Source organism: Pseudophryne corroboree, chromosome 3 (assembly GCF_028390025.1).
Source record: "Pseudophryne corroboree isolate aPseCor3 chromosome 3, aPseCor3.hap2, whole genome shotgun sequence".
NCBI lineage: Eukaryota > Metazoa > Chordata > Amphibia > Anura > Myobatrachidae > Pseudophryne > Pseudophryne corroboree.
Window position 1 is genome coordinate 175,923,732 of NC_086446.1, and position 19,644 is coordinate 175,943,375.

The window sequence follows — 19,644 nt, forward strand, 5'->3', positions numbered from 1 at the left end:
GATCAGTGCTGAGCTCCTCGTTGTTGCGGCGGTTGGCTCCTCCAGTTCTGTAGTCACTGCGCATGGATGTCATGATGTTGCGCGCTGTGCCCACAAAAAAAAAACGATTGTGCTGGGGGCACTGGTACAGAGCATCCATCCCTCTGCCTCCTGCAGCGCAGCTGTCGAGCATTGTGACATGCTACTGGCAGCGCAGTGTGTAGCTACTGGCAGGACTGCGGTGCCCTTGCCAGAGGCAGGCGCCTGGAGCATGTGCTCCACTGGCACCGCCCTCGCTACGCCCCTGGATGCAGCATCTTCATGAGTCTGAATAGCTGCCTCCCTGTCTCCATTCAGTCACCGCCCAGGAATGCCCCAATACATTTCTAATTCATTTCGGAGACTGTGCTTCTAAAATAGTACTGCGACAATTGGGACATATGCACGGTGCAACTTAAATTCTGGCGCAGTAGAAAAACATTGCCCCAGTGTGTTCAACCTTGGTAGTGCATACGACTAAGAAGCAGGCCTTAATTGAGCTGCTCCTTCGTAATGATGTTATCGGTGGGTCAAACGTTGATTGTGCAATTGGTGCTTAACACTGATGACATGAAACCATTGACGGGGAACCATCTGTGGTTTGCACCCATCCAAGGCTGTGGGGAATATGAGGCAGTGAGCAGTGGCGTAAGTTCACACAAACACACACACAGTAACATGCAGCCTATGTCTGAAACAGCTCCCCTCCCCCCCTCCCCCCAACACACAGTAACACCCAGGCTGTACTTTGGGTGTCTGTGATGGGAGTCTTCAGGTTGTCTTCGATGGGCAGGGTCTGAGGAAAGACAGGCGGCAGCAGAACACACAGAGGAGACTTAGGAGCCAGAAACCACCAGCAGGGACCCCCATCCTTCCTGCACAGCAGCAGCCACCGGCCAGCAGCAGGTAACTGTAGCACTTGCCGGGGGAAGGGGGCAGATGTGCACAGAATAGTGAGACAGCTTACACCACTAAGGTATGTCAGTGGCTCTATCTCTCCATGGCTACAAATGCCTGCTGGGACTCCAGTCCCCAACATCCCTGAGAGGTGTTGCCCCCTTTAGGGCAGGAGCCCGGCGGCAGCTGACTCCATTGCTGCCCAGAGTTATGCCTCTGGCAGTGAGCCAATAAAGGAATGGGATGGAGTTTAACAGGGTGGCTGGGCTAAGCTCCTGGCACTGAGAAAAAAAAACATCACTGCCTCACAGCCATCAATGGTAGACATTAACCCTTTACACATACACAACACAATCCACAGTATTTTCTCCCTTAACAAATATAACAGTCCACACAGTATATTAACTCTTTATACCAGAGGTGGCCAATTACGGACGCACGACCAGTAGATCGTGGTGGACGCAAACTGCAGCAGCTAGCTGTAGCCAATAAGAATCAGGTTTATTCTTATTGGTTAGATGCTCCAAACTGAAGCTGCCGTGGCTAGCTGAAGCCACAACTGTTTATGTAAGCTGTCACATTGACAACGATAGCCATTAGGAATGGTTTGGTATGAAATACTGGTGGTCAGGATGCCAGCGGTCACATGACAAACAGTGGCATCCCGACACTGAAGATCACGACATCGGAGGGGGAAAGTATTTTTACCCTCCCCTACCCTAACCCACTGGGGGTAGCGGCTAGGGCCAACCATCAGAGGGTGTTGGCTAGTGCCTATCCCTATCCCCCCCATGTTATATTGACATGTGACATGATCATAAGGTGGGCATGGTTATTATGTCTACATTGTGCATGTCGAGAGTCGGCATAGTGGGGTTTTTTTTCACCATTTCAGCCCTAAACCTGAATCTAGCATTAAAATGTACTTTCGGCATTGTGACTGTCGACATAATGACTGGGTGCCAGTATAGTAACTATTCATGCACTCAATATGCACAGTATATTAAAGAAACACGCATTAACATACAACAGTCCCCAAAAGCATGTTACAATTTTACACTCACACAACAGACCCAACAGTATATTAACCCTTTTATACAAACATACAAGGTATATTAACCCTTTATGTACCAACACAACAGTCTCGTACCACTACAACAGTCAAGTTACATACACACATCAGTACCCCCCAGTATAGTAACCCATACTTGCCTACTTTTGAGAAAGCATTTCAGGGAGATTGTGAAAGCAACACCTAGCAGTGCGGCCGTGTATTGCTACATCTGAGAGGCGTGTCATAAAATGACTTACATCTAAATGTAAATGAGCCCCAAAGTTAAAAAGATCTACTTATTGAATAAACGACACTGATATTTTTCAGGATTTGTTCATGGATTTTGTTTTACAAGAGGTTTCATATACTGTGGCCACGAGAAACTTTTGCATGTAACCATAGGCAGGGCCGGTGCTAGGGTGTTCTGCGCCCCCCTGCAAACTATAAATTTGCGCCCTCCCATATTTTACAAAGGGACATGGTGCTACAAAAAAGGAGTGTGGTCTCACAAGGAAGGGGCGTGGCCACACAATAGTACCCCCATTTCAAATTACGCCACACAGTAGCACAATCTTATTCACATAATAGCCCCTGTAGTAGCGCCAGTTATACACATAATAGCCCTGTAGTAGCACTGGTTATACACATAATAGCCCCTGTAGTAGCGCCAGTTATACACATAATAGCCCTGTAGTAGCACTGGTTATACACATAATAGCCCCTGTAGTAGCGCCAGTTATACACATAATAGCCCCTGTAGTAGCTCCAGTTATACACATAATAGCCACTGTAGTAGCGCCAGTTATACACATAATAGCACCTGTAGTAGCGCCAGTTATACACATAATAGCCACTGTAGTAGCGCCAGTTATATATAATGCCCTCAGAAGTGCCATTTATACAAATTATGCTCCCCCTCCCACACACATACACACACATAGATACACACACACATACATAGACACAGATAGATACACACACACACACACACACACACACACACACTGTAGATACACATACATACACACATACATACACATAGATACACATACTTACTTTCTCACTCATGGCGGGATGTACTGTAACTAAGCTTAGAAAAGTAATAATTTCACTGTGATAAAGTCCCAGCCAGTCAGCTCCTAACTGCCACGTCACAGTTAGGAGCTGACTGGCTGGGACTTTATCACAGTGAAATTATTATTTTTCTAAGCTTAGTACATCCCGCCCACACTCTCCTTCAACATACCATCCTGCTGGCTGGATCTGTAGCAGTTTCTGTCCTCCTCCTGCAGCCTGGTCCTGTGTAGCTTCGCCCCTCTGCGCCATGTAGCTGTGCCCCCTTTTCGGCCAGGACACGGACGGACACTGCAGGAGGGTAGGGGGAATCTTCAAGCTGCTGGCACCGCTGCCTGTCAAACGATGTGACAGGCACAGCAGCAGCAGGGGGCCCAGGCGCAGCACAGGGATGCAGAGCGAGGAGAGCGCCTCTCCAGCCTGACGCCTACCTGCTTTGCATCCCTTTGCTGAGCGGGTAGCGCCGGGCCTGACCATAGGGATCATTGTGCCTTATAACAAATGCAGGGAAATGGCACTGATGATCCCATCTGAATGTATGTATCCTTGATTTCTCTAACGTCCTAAGTGGATGCTGGAGACTCCGTAAGGACCATGGGGATTAGCGGCTCCGCAGGAGACTGGGCACAACTAAAGAAAGCTTTAGGTCTACCTGGTGTGCACTGGCTCCTCCCACTAAGACCCTCCTCCAGACCTCAGTTAGATTATTGTGCCCGGCTGAGCTGGATGCACACTAGGGGCTCTCCTGAGCTCCTAGAAAGAAAGTATATTTAGGTTTTTTATTTTACAGTGAGATCTGCTGGCAACAGCGAGGGACTAAGGGGAGAAGAAGCGAACCTACCTAACAGGTGGTAGTTTGGGCTTCTTAGGCTACTGGACATCATTAGCTCCAGAGGGATCGACCGGAGGACCCGACCTTGGTGTTCGTTCCCGGAGCCGCGCCGCCGTGCCCCTTACAGAGCCAGAAGCAAGAAGAGGTCCGGAAAATCGGCGGCAGAAGACTTCGGTCTTCACCAAGGTAGCGCACAGCACTGCAGCTGTGCGCCATTGCTCATCATGTACACCTGACACTCCGGTCACTGATGGGTGCAGGGCGCTGGGGGGGGGGGGCGCCCTGAGGGCAATATAAGACACCTTGGCTGGCAAATCATCACAATATATAGTCCCAGGGCTATATATGTGATAAATTACCCCTGCCAGAATCCATAAAAAAGCGGGAGAAAAGTCAGCCGAAAAAGGGGCGGGGCTTCTCCCTCAGCACACTGGCGCCATTTTTTCTTCACAGTGCAGCTGGAAGACAGCTCCCCAGGCTCTCCCCTGTAGTTTTCAGGCTCAAAGGGTTAAAAAGAGAGGGGGGGCACTAAATTTAGGCACAATATATGTATACAAGCAGCTATTGGGGGAAAAATCACTCAGTTATAGTGTTAATCCCTGCATTATATAGCGCTCTGGTCTGTGCTGGCATACTCTCTCTCTGTCTCCCCAAAGGACTTTGTGGGGTCCTGTCCTCAGTCAGAGCATTCCCTATGTGTGTGCGGTGTGTCGGTACGGCTGTGTCGACATGTTGGATGAGGAAGGTTACGTGGAGGCGGAGCAGAGGCCGATAAATGGGATGTCGCCCCCTGTGGGGCCGACACCAGAGTGGATGGATAGGTGGAAGGTATTAACCGACAATGTCAACTCCTTACATAAAAGGCTGGATGACGTAGCAGCTGTGGGACAGCTGGCTTCTCAGCCGCGCCTGCCCAGGCGTCTCAAAGGCCATCAGGGGCTCAAAAAACGCCCGTTACCTCAGATGGCAGACACAGATGTCGACACGGAGTCTGACTCCAGTGTCGACGAGGTTGAGAAATATACACAATCCACTAGGAACATCCGTTTCATGATCTCGGCAATGAAAAATGTGTTACGCATTTCTGACATGAACCCAAGTACCACATAAAAGGGGTTTTATTTTTGGGGAGAAAAAGCAGCCAGTGTTTTGTTCCCCCATCAGATGAATGAATGAAGTGTGTAAAGAAGCGTGGGTTCCCCCGATAAGAAACTGGTAATTTCTAAACAGTTACTGATGGCGTACCCTTTCCCGCCAGAGGATAGGTCACGCTGGGAGAAATCCCCTAGGGTGGATAAGGCGCTCACACGTTTGTCAAAAAAGGTGGCACTGCCGTCTTAGGATACGGCCACCTTGAAGGAGCCTGCTGATAAAAAGCAGGAGGCTATCCTGAAGTCTGTATATACACACACTCAGGTTCTATACTGAGACCTGCAATTGCCTCAGCAAAATAGTGCTGCTGCAGCGTGGTCTGATACCCTGTCAGATGATATTAATACCCTAGACAGGGATAATATTTTGCTAACATAGAGCATTTTAAAGACGTCGTCTTATATAGGAAGGATGCACAGAGGGATATTTACCGGCTGGCATCCAGAATTAATGCAATGTCCATTCTGCCAGGAGGGTATTAGAAACCCGGCAGTGGACAGGTGATGCTGCCTTTAAAAGGCACATGGAGATTCTGCCTTATAAGGGTGAGGAATTGTTTGGGGATGGTCTCTGGGACCTCGTATCCACAGCAACAGCTGGGAAGAAATTTTTTTACCTCAGGTTTCCTCACAAAAGCCTAAGAAAGCACCGTATTTTCAGGTACAGTCCTTTCGGCTTCAGAAAAGCAAGCGGGTCAAAGGCGCTTCCTTTCTGCACAGAGACAAGGGAAGAAGGAAAAAGCTGCACCAGACAGCCAGTTCCCAGGATCAAAAATCTTCTCTCGCTTCCTCTGAGTCCACCGCATGACGCTGGGGCTCCACAGGTGGAGACAGGTGCAGTGGGGGCGCGTCTCGGGAACTTCAGGGACCAGTGGGCTTGCCCACAGGTGGATCCCTAGGTTCTGCAAGTAGTATCACAGGGATACAGGCTGGAGTTCGAGGCGACTCCCCCTCGCCGTTACCTCACATCAGCCTTGCCTGCTGCCCTCGGAGAAAGGTAGTACTGGCGGCAATTCACAAGCTGTACTTCCAGCAGGTGAAATCAAGGTACCCCTCCTTCAACAAGGCCGGGGTTACTATTCCAAAATGTTGTGGTACCGAAACCAGACGGTTCGGTGAGACCCATTCTAAAATTTAAATCCTTGAACACTTATATACGAAGGTTCAAGTTCAAAATGGAATCGCTCAGGGCGATTATTGCAAGCCTGGAGAATTTCAGGGTATCACTGGACATCAAGGATGCTTACCTGCATGTCCCTATTTACCCTCTTCACCAGGTGTACCTCAAAATTGTGGTACAGGATTGTCATTACCAATTCCAGACGTTGCCGTTGGTCTGTCCCCGGCACCGAGGGTATTTACCAAGGTAATCCCTTACTTGGACGATCTCCTTATAAAGGCGAGGTCCAGGGAGCAGTTGTTCGTCGGAGTAGCACTATCTCGGGAAGTGCTACAACAGCATGGCTGGATTCTGAATATTCCAAAGTCGCAGCTGGTTCCTACGAAGCGTCTACTGTTCCTGGGTATGGTTCTGGACACAGAACAGGATAAAAAGGGTTTCTCCCGGAGGAGAAGTCCAAGGAGTTGGCGTCTCTAGACGGAGACCTCCTAATACAAATACAGGTGTCGGTGCATCAATGCACGCGAGCCTTGGGAAAGATGGTAGCTTCTTACGAAGAAATTCCATTCGCCAGGTCCCATGCAAGGATCTTCCAGTGGGATCATTTGGACAAAAGGTCCGGGTCGCATCTTCAGATGCATCGGCGGATAACCCTGTCTCCAAGGGCCAGGGTGTCGCTGTGGTGGTGACTGCAGAGTGCTCATCTTCTAGGGGGCCGCAGATTCGGCATACAGGACTGGGTCCTGGTGACCACGGATGCCAGCCTTCAAGGCTGGGGGGCAGTCACACAGGGAAGAAACTTCCAAGGCCTATGGAAAAGTCAGGAGACTTCCCTACACATAAATGTTCTGGAACAGTGGGCCATTTACAATGCCCTAAGTCAGGCTAGACCCCTGCTTCGACACCGGCCGGTGCTGATCCAGTCAGACAACATCACGGCGGTCGCTCATGTAGACCGACGGGGCGGCACGGGAGGCAGGATGGCGATGGCAGAAGCCACAAGGATTCTCCGATGGGCGGAAAATCATGTGTTAGCACTGTCAGCAGTGTTCATTCCCGGAGTGGACAACTGCGAAGCAGACTTTCTCAGCGGACACGACCTCCACCCGGGAGAGTGGGGACTTCATCCAGAAGTCTTCCAAATGATTGTACACCGTTGGGAAAGGCCACAGGTGGACATGATGGCGTCCCGCCTCAACAAAAAGCTAAAAAGATATTGCGCCAGGTCAAGGGACCCTCAGACGATAGCTGTGGACGCTCTGGTGACACCGTGGGTGTACCAGTCGGTGTATGTGTTCCCTTCTCTGCCTCTCATACCCAGGGTAATGAGAATGGTAAGAAGGAGAGGAGTAAGAACTATACTCATTGTTCCGGGTTGGCCAAGAAGAGCTTGGTGCCCGGAACTCCAAGAAATGATCTCAGAGGACCCATGGCCTCTGCCGCTCAGACAGGACCTGCTGCAGCAGGGGGCCTGTCTGTTCCAAAACGTACCGCGGCTGCGTTTGACGGCATGGCGGTTGAGCGCCGGATCCTGAAGGAAAAGGGCATTCCGGAGGAAGTTATCCCTACGCTATTTAAAGCTAGGAAAGAAGTGAACGCAAACCATTATCACCGCATATGGCGGAAATATGTTGTGTGCTGTGAGGCCAGTAAGGCCCCAAAGGAGGAATTTCAGCTAGGTCGATTTCTGCATCTTCCTACAAGTCAGAGGTGACTATGGGCCTAAAATTGGGTTCCATTAAGGTCCAGATTTCGGCTCTATCGATTTTCTTCCAAAATAGAACTGGCTTCACTGCCTGAAGTTCAGACTTTTGTTAAGGGAGTGCTGCATAGTCAGCCCCCGTTTGTGCCTCCAGTGGCACCGTGGGATCTCAACGTAGTGTTGGATTTCCTGAAGTCGCATTGAGTTGAGCCACTTAAATCCGTGGAGCTACAATACCTCACGTGGAAAGTGGTCATGCTGTGGGCCTTGGCGTCGGCCAGGCGTGTATCAGAATTGGCGGCTTTGTCATGCAAAAGCCCTTATCTGTATTTTATATGGATAAGGCGGAATTGAGGACTCGTTCCCAATTCCTTCCTAAGGTGGTATCAGTTTTTCATGTGAACCAACCTATTGTGGTGCCTGCGGCTACTTGGGACTTGGAGGATTCCAAGTTTCTGGACGTAGTCAGGGCCCTGAAAAGTATATGTTTCCAGGACGGCTGGAGTCAGGAAAACTGACTCGCTATTTATCCTGTATGCACCCAACAAGCTGGGTGCTCCTGCTTCTAAGCAGACTATTGCTCGCTGGATCTGTAGCACGATTCAACTTGCACATTCTGCGGCTGGACTGCCGCACCCTAAATCTGTAAAAGCCCATTCCACGAGGAAAGTGGGCTCTTCTTGGGCGGCTGCCCGAGGGGTCTCGGCTTTACAAATTTGCCGAGCTGTTACTTGGTCGGGGTCAAACACTCTTGCAAGAGTCTACAAGTTTGATACCCTGGCTGAGGAGGACCTAGAGTTTGCTCATTCGGTGCTGCAGAGTCATCCGCACTCTCCCGCCCGTTTGGGAGCTTTGGTATAATCCCCATGGTCCTTACGGAGTCCCCAGCATCCACTTAGGACGTTAGAGAAAATAAGATTTTACTCACCGGTAAATCTATTTCTCGTAGTCCGTAGTGGATGCTGGGCGCCCATCCCAAGTGCGGATTGTCTGGATTACTTGTATATAGTTATTGCCTAACTAAAGGGTTATTGTTGAGCCATCTGTTGAGAGGCTCAGTTGTTATCATACTGTTAACTGGGTATAGTATCACGAGTTATACGGTGTGATTGGTGTGGCTGGTATGAGTCTTACCCGGGATTCAAAATCCTTCCTTATTGTGTCAGCTCTTCCGGGCACAGTATCCTAACTGAGGTCTGGAGGAGGGTCTTAGTGGGAGGAGCCAGTGCACACCAGGTAGTCCTAAAGCTTTCTTTAGTTGTGCCCAGTCTCCTGCGGAGCCGCTAATCCCCATGGTCCCTACGGAGTCCCCAGCATCCACTACGGACTAGGAGAAATAGATTTACCGGTGAGTAAAATCTTATTTTCTTCTCCCCCCACCCCACCCCCAAACTCTAACAGTTGCATAATGGGGGGAAGGTGCAATCTGGGAGATTGCTGGACTATTCAGGAATATAGGGAGATTTCTACTGTTTCAGGGAGTCTCCTGCAGAATGCAGGAGGGTAGGCAACTATGTAATAACCCTTTATGCACATTCCAGTTCCTACAGTATATTAACTAACACACACTATATTCATTATAAATACCCCACTACACCCCCTGACACACTTGACTTATCTGTAGAATGCTATGGGAATCTCCTCTGTCTTCCTCCTGGGTGGGAGGCAGAATTGAAGTCTCCGATCTAGGGGCTAGCCCCCAGGGAGATCAACAATGCCTAAACTAGACACTCTCACTCCTCATATATAGAAAAAAGACCCCCCTTTCTTTAATGTCCATCTGATAATACCCACATTTGATAATATGTATCACCTGCACCTGATAGAGTGTAAAAGATAGATGTTTGATACATATTATTTACATTTTGTTTTTATTTTCCATGTTTTTCACATCAGCTCAAATGTTTTTCTCACTGGTGGGGGGTAAGATTTATCAAATCTTGGAGTGAGATATACACTGTAGTACCAACCAACAGTGCCGGATTAATGGAGGGGCGACAGGGGCGGTCGTCCCGAGGGACCCCCATACATTAGGGACCACCACATAATGCAATGTGGAGCAGAGAAGTCTCCTCCAGCAGCTGTTGAGGAGCACCTCTGTCTAGAGCATTACTTCCTCACACCACTGAGGCCCTGGGTTTGATCCCCACCACGGACATAACTGTGTGGCGTTTGTATATTTTCCCCATGCTTTTGTGGATTTCTTCCTGGTGCTCCAGTTTCCTCCCAGAATCAAGAAATAATTATACTGGTAGATTGTCTCCCGACAGAAAATGAACCCTAGTGTATAAGTGTGTGCGTGTACATGGGCAGATTAGATGGGCTAAATGGTTCTTATCTGCCGTCAAATTCTATTTTTTATGTACAGTAATTAATAATAAGGATAAAAATGGCTATATATGTTAATACATTAACAATTAAGAAAATCAATTTACTTAAACAATTTACTGAGAAAATCAATTTACTGTAGTACACTTGTTAATAACCTTAGAAAATTTAATAAATCTTATATATCTTCAATAAATATTTTAGATGTTGGTTAAGGAAACGTAAGGCAAGAAATAGTAAAATACAGTGTTTTATCTCTCAGCAAAGGGCCTGGCTGAGATTGGTGCACAGTGGATCCATGGACCATCTCCAGAGAATCCTGTCTTCCAGCTGGCAGCCCAGTTTGGTCTATTAGGCCCTGATGCCATGCGTGAGGAGAACCAGAAAGTTGATTTGAGAGGCCATCCCCCTGGCATCCCAGTTATCTATAGTAGCTCTGGAAAACAGATTAGCCCAGAAGTGTTCCTGAGCATCAGCGATTCATACTCGTCTTGGCTGGAGAAAGCAGAAAATGTCTCAAAAATCGATTGCGATCCAGATGCCAGTGTGGGAGGTTTCCTACGGCAAGAGATTGCCCGCAGCTCACAGGACTGGGATAAAGCATCGGTTGGAATTAATATGGCTTTATTGAAGGGGCTGCTCGATAATGAGTGCTGCATTAGTGGAGCCCCTAGTATGGACAATGTGGCACTTTGTCCATTTGGGGAATATATATCATTTCCAGGGCTGGATTGCACCTTTCCTAAGTAAGTATCTTTAGTTTAAAAAAAGAAAAAGATCTGCATGAAATTAGGGCGGGAGCCTACTTGTTGAGAAGGAAGCTTTCCTGCCTTTGTGTTATGCTGGGTTACAGATGTGCTTGGGACTGTGGGCTGATTCAGTCACATTGCAGTGCTGATGTTCATGGAGGTGAGCGATTTTTGTTATTGTGCATAAACACTAAAGTCAAACAACTTATATGGTGCATGCATTATGCTGTGTAAGGGGCAGTTTGTTAGGCGCCGCGGTCCGGGACTTCCTCCCGGCCCGGCGCCTAGCAACTAGGGACGCCGAGCACGTTGAGCCGCCGGGTCTCTAGCAATGCTAGGACGCCGTGCGTGCTGAGCCGCCGGCTCCCTCGCAACGCTAGGACGCCGGGCGCGCCGAGCCGCCGGGACCCTAGCAACGGGGACGCCACGGACGGACCGCGTTCCCCGTTGCTGGGTTGATTATTTAACTGTGCACACATGTTTTCTGGTCGTGCAGCAAGGCAGCCACGGAGATAGGGCGCCAGGGGCTATTCCCATTCCTTTCCCCTTTCCCAGCATTACGTTCTGGTATTCAGGTCCTTTCATATAAGATCACCCCAGACCTGAGTATTAGAATCATAACATTATCACCGGCCCAAAAACGTAAAAAAAAAAAAAAGGGGGGTTTTAAATTTTTTCCCATTCAGTTTTGGTAAGAGTTAACCGGCTTCATGAATCCGGCAGGGTTAGGACCAAATCCCGGTCAGCTTTTAGTTAACCAAATTCAAGAACTTACTCAGATGGTTCAGGACCTTTCTCTTCGGGTGAGATCGCAGGAAGATCTTTTGCGAGCCTCCCCGAGGGTGGTCCCAGAACCAAAGATGCATTTACCCGACCGTTTTTCGGGTAACCGAAAAGATTTTTTTAATTTTAAAGAAGCTTGTAAGCTATATTTTCGTTTAAGGCCTAGTTCCTCTGGTACTGAATCTCAGCGGGTTGGGATTATTATGTCGTTACTCCAGGGGGATCCACAGACCTGGGCGTTTGGGTTAAAAGCTGAAGATCCTGCTTTGTTATCTGTAGACGCCTTTTTTAAATCATTAGGTCTGTTGTTTGATGACCCAGATAGAGAGGCGTCAGCTGAGAGTCACCTGCGTGCTTTTAAACAAGGTAAAAATCCAGCAGAAGTGTATTGTACCGAATTTCGCCGCTGGTCGAACGACTGTGGCTGGAATGACCCGGCCCTGCGCAGTCAGTTTCGCCTCGGTTTATCTGAACTTATTAAAGACAGTCTCCTCCAGTACCCCGCTCCTGAGACTCTCGATAAACTCATGGAGCTTGCTATAAAAATAGATCGTCGTCTCCGAGAGCGGAGGGCTGAAAGAGGAACAACTGTTAGGCCTAGTCCTTGTGTTTATACCTTTCCAGAGGACGTCGAGGAGCCCATGCAGATGGGTCTCTCCCGGCTGTCCCCAGAGGAAAGAACCAGAAGATTAAGTTCTGGTCTTTGTTTGTACTGTGGTGGTAAGGGACATATTGCTCGCAACTGCCCGAACAAGTCGGGAAATGCTCTGACCAATTGAATTGTGAGGGGGTTCACTTAGGTCTGCAGCTTATCTCCTCAAATTACTCTCTCTTAGTCCCTGTTAAGATTTCCTTTGGCAGCCTCAGTTCATTGGTGTCGGCCTTTGTCGACAGTGGAGCTGCAGGAAATTTTATGGATTTAACTTGGGCTAAGGCCTTAGGCATTCCACAGATACCGTTGGATAAACGTATCACCATGCACGGGTTAGATGGGGGTCCGCTTTCCAATGGGATAATTACTCACCGCACACCTCCAGTATTACTTACAGTAGGAGCCTTACATTCTGAAGATGTAGAATTCTACCTTGCACATTGTCCGGCAGTTCCTGTAGTTTTGGGTCACCCTTGGCTTGCCTTTCATAATCCCACCATTAATTGGCGGTCCAGGGAGATTTCCCAATGGGGTCCTTTTTGTGTTAAGGAATGTATTTCTTATCCAGTCCGGGTTGCAGCAATCGTCCCAGAGCTTATTCCTGTGGAATATCAGGATTTTGCCGATGTGTTCTCCAAAGGCAATGCGGACATTCTGCCTCCCTATCGGTCCTACGATTGTGCAATTGAGTTAGTACCAGGTGCCACTTTGCCTAAGGGGAGATTATATGCCCTGTCCGGGCCAGAAACCACGGCCATGAATAATTACATTCAGGAAAGCCTTAAAAAAGGTTTTATTAGGCCTTCAAAATCTCCGTTGAGTGCAGGATTTTTCTTTGTTGAGAAAAAAGATGGGTCACTTAGACCATGTATTGATTTTAGGGCTCTGAATAAGATCTCTGTGAAAAACACCTATCCTTTGCCATTAATTTCAGTGCTTTTTGATCAGTTACGCTCCGCCGTGATCTTTTCGAAAATTGATCTTAGGGGAGCTTACAACCTCATCCGAATAAAATCTGGGGATGAGTGGAAGACGGCTTTCAGCACTCAGTCGGGTCACTATGAATACCTGGTGATGCCGTTCGGCCTGTCAAATGCTCCAGCGGTTTTTCAAGACCTCATTAACGATGTTCTCCGTGACTTCCTTGGGAAGTTCGTGGTCGTTTATCTTGACGACATTTTGATATACTCTGAGTCTATGGAACAACATGTTACCCAGGTGCGTCTGGTTCTTCAAAAATTACGAGAGAATCATTTATATGCCAAGCTTGAGAAGTGTGATTTTCACATCACAGAGGTGTCTTTCTTGGGGTACATTATTTCTCCCCAGGGATTTTTCATGGAACCGAAAAAACTCCAGGCCATCCTTAATTGGGCGCAACCCACTAATTTAAAAGCAATTCAGCGCTTTTTAGGGTTTGCTAATTATTATAGGCGGTTCATTCATACTTTTTCTGACCTGGTCGCTCCCATAGTAGCTTTGACTAAAAAAGGAGCAGATCCCTCCAATTGGTCGCTTGAAGCTGAGTTAGCCTACCGGGCCTTGAAGCAGGCCTTTGTCTCAGCTCCTGTCCTCAGACATCCTAATCCGGAACTTCCCTTTATTGTGGAGGTTGATGCCTCAGAGGTTGGAGTGGGGGCTATCCTTTCTCAGGAAGATCCGGAGTCTCAGGAGTTACATCCTTGTGCCTTCATCTCCAGGAAATTCTCCTCCGCTGAATCCAACTATGACGTTGGTAATCGGGAATTACTGGCAGTAAAATGGGCTTTCGAGGAATGGAGGCATTGGCTGGAGGGAGCTAGGCATACTATTACTGTTTTTACGGACCATAAGAACCTGCAATATATTGAATCAGCTAAACGGCTTAATGCTCGGCAGGCACGTTGGGCATTGTTTTTTACTCGTTTCAGGTTTATAATCACCTTCAGGCCTGGTTCCAAGAATACGAAAGCTGATGCCCTGTCACGTTGCTTTCTTCCGTTTCACAATAGCAATCCTGTTACTACCCCCATAGTTCCATCTTCAGTCATCTGGGCAGGCCTCACACAGGATTTATTTACTCAGTTAAACCAGCTTCAACACCAAGCTCCTAGACTTACTCCTGCTGGTCGTCTTTTTGTCCCTGAATTTTTGAGAGGCACTGTTTTAACGGAGTTTCATGACAACAAAGTCTTGGGGCATCCGGGTATCACTAAGACCTTGGAGTTAGTCTCTCGCTCAGTGTGGTGGCCTAGTCTTTCTAAAGATGTTAAGGAATTCGTCCATTCCTGTCAGGTTTGTGCACAGCATAAGGTTCCTCGTTCGTTGCCTATCGGGCAACTTATGCCTTTAGCCGTTCCTCTCAGGCCATGGTCTCATATTTCCATGGATTTCATGGTGGACCTTCCCCTTTCAGCCGGATTGCGAGTCATTTGGGTGGTAGTGGACCGTTTTAGTAAAATGGCTCATTTCATTGCTCTTCCCGTTTACCCTCTGCTCAAGGGTTGGCAGTTTTGTTCCTCCGCCATGTGTTCAGGCTCCATGGTTTGCCCACTGATGTTGTCTCTGATCGGGGTCCACAATTCATCGCACGATTCTGGAAACGTTTTTGTGCCTCTTTGAAGATGAAACTGTCTTTAACATCGGGTTACCATCCACAGTCTAACGGGCAAACCGAACGAGTCAACCAGTCATTAAAACAGTACTTACGCTTGTATTTGGCCAAACTCCAGAATGATTGGTCCGAGTTTCTTCCTTTGGCCGAATTTGCTTATAATAACTCTTGTCATTCCTCCACCAAGGAGTCCCCATTCTTTTCAGTTTTTGGTTTTCATCCTAGAGCCAACTCTTTTTTCCATCATTCTCCAGTTTCCTCGTTGACCTTAACCTCCCATCTCAGAGCAATTTGGAGAAAAGTGCACCTTGCCCTCAGAAAAGCGGCCTTCCGAGAAAAGAAATTTTCTGATAGGCTCCGACGTCCTTGCACGTTTAAGGTGGGAGATAAGGTATGGTTGTCAACTCGCAACATCAAGCTTCGACAACCCTCGGCTAGACTGGGACCCAAATTTATTGGACCGTTTCTTATCATTAAGAAGGTCAACCCAGTTGCTTTTCGGCTACGCTTGCCAAGATCTCTCAGAATTGGGAATACTTTCCATTGTTCCCTGTTGAAACAATATGTTTCTTCCAGCAGATTTCCTCGGAGGACCTCCCAGGGTAGATCTCCACTGGATGTGCAGGGACAACAGGAGTTCTTGGTAGAGAAGGTGTTAGATTCAAAAGTTTCCCGGGGCCGGCTTTATTTTTTGGTTCACTGGAAAGGCTATGGTCCGGAGGAAAGGTCTTGGGTCTTGGATAAGGATCTACATGCCCCTAAACTCAAGAGATTATTCTTTCAGGAATTTCCTCAGAAACCTGGCTTTAGGGGTTCGTTGACCCCTCCTCAAGGGGGGGGGTACTGTTAGGCGCTGCGGTCCGGGACTTCCTCCCGGCCCGGCGCCTAGCAACTAGGGACGCCGAGCGCGCTGAGCCGCCGGGTCCCTAGCAACGCTAGGACGCCGTGCGCGCTGAGCCGCCGGCTCCCTAGCAACGCTAGGACGCCGGGCGCGCCGAGCCGCCGGGACCCTAGCAACGGGGACGCCACGGACGGACCGCGTTCCCCGTTGCTGGGTTGATTATTTAACTGTGCACACATGTTTTCTGGTCGTGCAGCAAGGCAGCTGCACGACATTCATTGTAATCAGGCTCTGGACTCTGATTGGAGGATTCCCTGCTAAATACCTTCTCAGTGCCTCACACAGACGCCGGTGATAGTTTCCTGCATGCTGCTCATGTTGGTGAACGTCTGTTCCTGGTCTGCTGTGCCTGGTCATTCCAGTCCTCTGAGTTCCTGAGTCTTGGTGTTTGCCATCTCATCCCAAGGAGTTCTCCTGGTCCTCATTTACCTGTGACAGTCTTTAGAGGATCTCGTTTGGTTTCGTGAGTGGCGGCTCTGCCGCGTGCTGCGGCCTAGGCCGCTTTATATTGTGTTCTGGTTTTGGAGCATTTGCGGAGGTATCCGCTTCCACAGTCCTCTCCGGAACTCGGCGGTGCCGTGTAGGAGAGTGGACAAGTGGAGTATTTTGGTTGTTCTTTTCCCTGGCGGTAATCCGCGCATACTTTAGTTTTAGGTTTGTTAGTAGCCCCTGGCCTTGTTGTTTAGTTAGAGGGCCCCTTGTTATCACCCTGTCTCGGTTCACTCTTTGTCTCTCATTAAGACCTAAGGGGGCATCGGAGTTGGGCAGACGTAATCCGCCCTTCAAACGCGGCTGCCATGGGCCCAAGCAACCATAGTCTCGCAAGAGTGTACTGACAGCACGGGCGAGACAACGGAGATAGGGCGCCAGGGGCTATTCCCATTCCTTTCCCCTTTCCCAGCATTACGTTCTGGTATTCAGGTCCTTTCATATAAGATCACCCCAGACCTGAGTATTAGAATCATAACACAGTTGTGATTGAGACGCACGGTATCAGAAACATATTGGAAATGTGCTGGGTGTTCCTGGATGGTGACTAGGAGATGGCTATCCAAACGTGCAAAATGGTTCATCTTATAGGCGTGTTATAGAAGTGTCGCATAGAGGCAGAGGCCATACTCAGATGGAAAATCTGCACCTACCATAGTGCTGGTGCAAGCTTCAATGGTGCGACCGATAGTGGTACATATAGGGGGTAATTCCAAGTTGATCGCAGCAGCACATTTTTTAGCATTTGGGCAAAACCATGGGGGTCATTCCGAGTTGTTCGCTCGCAAGCTGCTTTTAGCAGCTTTGCACACGCTAAGCCGCCGCCTACTGGGAGTGAATCTTAGCTTCTTAAAATTGCGAACGAAAGATTCGCAATGTTGCGATAAGACATCTCTGTGCAGTTTCTGAGTAACCCGAAACTTACTCGGCATCTGCGATCAGTTCAGTGCTTGTCGTTCCTGGTTTGACGTCACAAACACACCCAGCATTCGCCCAGACACTCCTCCGTTTCTCCAGCCACTCCCGCGTTTTTCCCAGAAACGGTAGCGTTTTTTCACACACACCCATAAAACGGCCAGTTTCCGCCCAGAAACACCCACTTCCTGTCAATCACAGTACGATCACCAGAACGAAGAAAAAGCCGTGAGTAAAATTCCTAACTGCATAGCAAATTTACTTGGCGCAGTCGCAGTGCGAACATTGCGCATGCGCACTAAGCGGAAAATCGCTGCGATGCGAAGAAATTTACCGAGCGAACAACTCGGAATGACCACCCATGTGCACTGCAGGGGGGGCAGATATAACATTTGCAGAGAGAGTTAGATTTGGGTGGGTTATTTTGTTTCTGTGCAGGGTAAATACTGGCTGCTTTATTTTTACACTGCAATTAGATTGCAGATTGAACTCACCACACCCAAATCTATCTCTCTCTGCACATGTTATATCTGCCTCCCCTGCAGTGCACATGGTTTTGCCCAGTTGCTAACAGAATTCCTGCTGTGATCAACTTGGAATTACCCCCATAGTGGGAGTCTTTGCACATTTAAGCACACAGATGTATACCAGGGAAGGGCTTTGTAGCGGCATAAAGTCACAGATGTGCATCCACCAAAAGACACAGGGGGAGATGTACTAAACTGTGGAGAGAGATAAAGTGGAGAGAGATAAAGAACCAGCCAATCAGCTTCTAACTGTCATGCTATAGGCTGTGTTAGAAAAATTGCATGTAGGAGCTGACTGGCTGGTACTTTATCTCTCTCCCCTTTTTCACTCTCCAAGGTTTAGTACATCTCCCCCACAGACATGGATGTGGTTGCCCCTGTCGGCATGCCTCTTTCCTTTAGACTCTAAAATCTGACAAGCAGGGCCTTCTTCCCTCATGTGCTTCTCCTTTCATCACTTATACCATCATCTCCTCACAACTGCCTGCAACCGCACCTAACCCTTGGGTTCTAGCACCATGCTGTGTATTTAGGTATTATGACTGCGGATGCAAAAATGTTTATAAACCATGTCTGTGTCCTGCAATACTCTGTATTGTGTCCAGGGCCGTAACTAGATGTGTGCGGAGGGGGCCCCTATCTCCTACCCTAACTCATTCTGTTGCGAATACCTATAAAACATTCATGAACTCAGCTTGGGATTTCTTTGTAATTCAGTCACACTGTCCTGTATTACATTTCAAGATGCTGACATACTCGGGATTCAAACCCATTGCCTCTGGCATTGCAGCCAGACAATCTATTCATTGATCTATCTGCCCTTGCATACAAAAGGTAGATAATTCTAAGTTAGAGAATTCTAACTGTATGAAGCTTACTTTGTACTTTGTAAAAACAAATGATCAGCATTGTGGCTAAGCAGATCTATGTAGTGTCTGGCTGCAAAAGATTGGATGTGTGGCTGCACACTATATACTGTAGATCTGCTCAATTGCAATGCTGAGAATTCTCTCTCTGGCACAGGGCACCAAAAAGTCTAGTTACAGCTCTGATTGTGTGACGGTTTTCTTGTTTTGTTCATACTGTTTATGTACTTTGTAAGACACTGCGGACCCCTTTGCGGCACCATATAAGTCATGGATGACGATGATGATGATAATAATAATAATCTCAGAATCAGGCCCTAATTGTCAATGTTATATTGCTACCCGCAACAAAAGCATTTTACACTTGTTATATATAAGTACATTGAAATGTGTGCATGTTGAAACTGTGTTTTGGGAAAGACAAATGTCTCTTGCATTTCAGTAGTGTGTAGTTTATGATGTACTTCCCTAGTCTTGCACTGTATCGGTTACTGATGAAGGCATCAATTGCACTTCCTTGTAGCAACTATCATGTGAAAGATACATTAAGTGCTCATTGTTACTGCTATTTTTATTTTTTTTTGTCCTATACATTGTCTCTATCATTTCTGTCATTGTTTTGTCCAGAATTTCATGCAAATTTTCTTACTGCTTTATTGCCGTTCTCTCAGTAATATATTCTAGGTCATTGACTTACAGTTCTTTTGTTATTTTAGGGGCTTTGAAAGCCTTGTGGACCACATTAAAGCAGAGCTACCCAATGACACCGTATTACTGAACCATGCAGTGAAGAGCATTCACTGGAATGGATCCTTCCAAGGCAGCGACTCTCGTGTGTATCCTGTGCAGGTGCAGTGTGAGGATGGAAACACCTTTGTGGCTGATCACGTCATTGTCACTGTTCCATTAGGTAACATTATGGTCCCATGCGTATCAGTAAGGCGTGTGATATATGGTGTCCTGCAGCAGTACTTCCACAGCACACTTCTGCCT

General features: G+C 47.9%; 1 protein-coding gene and 1 long non-coding RNA gene across 2 annotated transcripts in view; one reads left to right on the forward strand and one right to left on the reverse strand.

Annotated features, from left to right (window-relative positions):
• Positions 1-19,644, reverse strand: part of LOC135055035 (uncharacterized) — a 272,995-nt gene that overhangs the window by 240,870 nt on the left and 12,481 nt on the right. The gene's annotated exons all lie outside the window — the stretch shown is intronic.
• The window catches only part of LOC135055032 (peroxisomal N(1)-acetyl-spermine/spermidine oxidase-like), a 43,303-nt gene that overhangs the window by 10,997 nt on the left and 12,662 nt on the right, over positions 1-19,644 (forward strand). The window contains exons 2-3 of the mRNA XM_063958611.1: positions 10,439-10,922; positions 19,368-19,561. Coding sequence (XP_063814681.1) covers positions 10,439-10,922; positions 19,368-19,561 — 678 coding nt within the window. The remainder of the gene's footprint in view (positions 1-10,438; positions 10,923-19,367; positions 19,562-19,644) is intronic.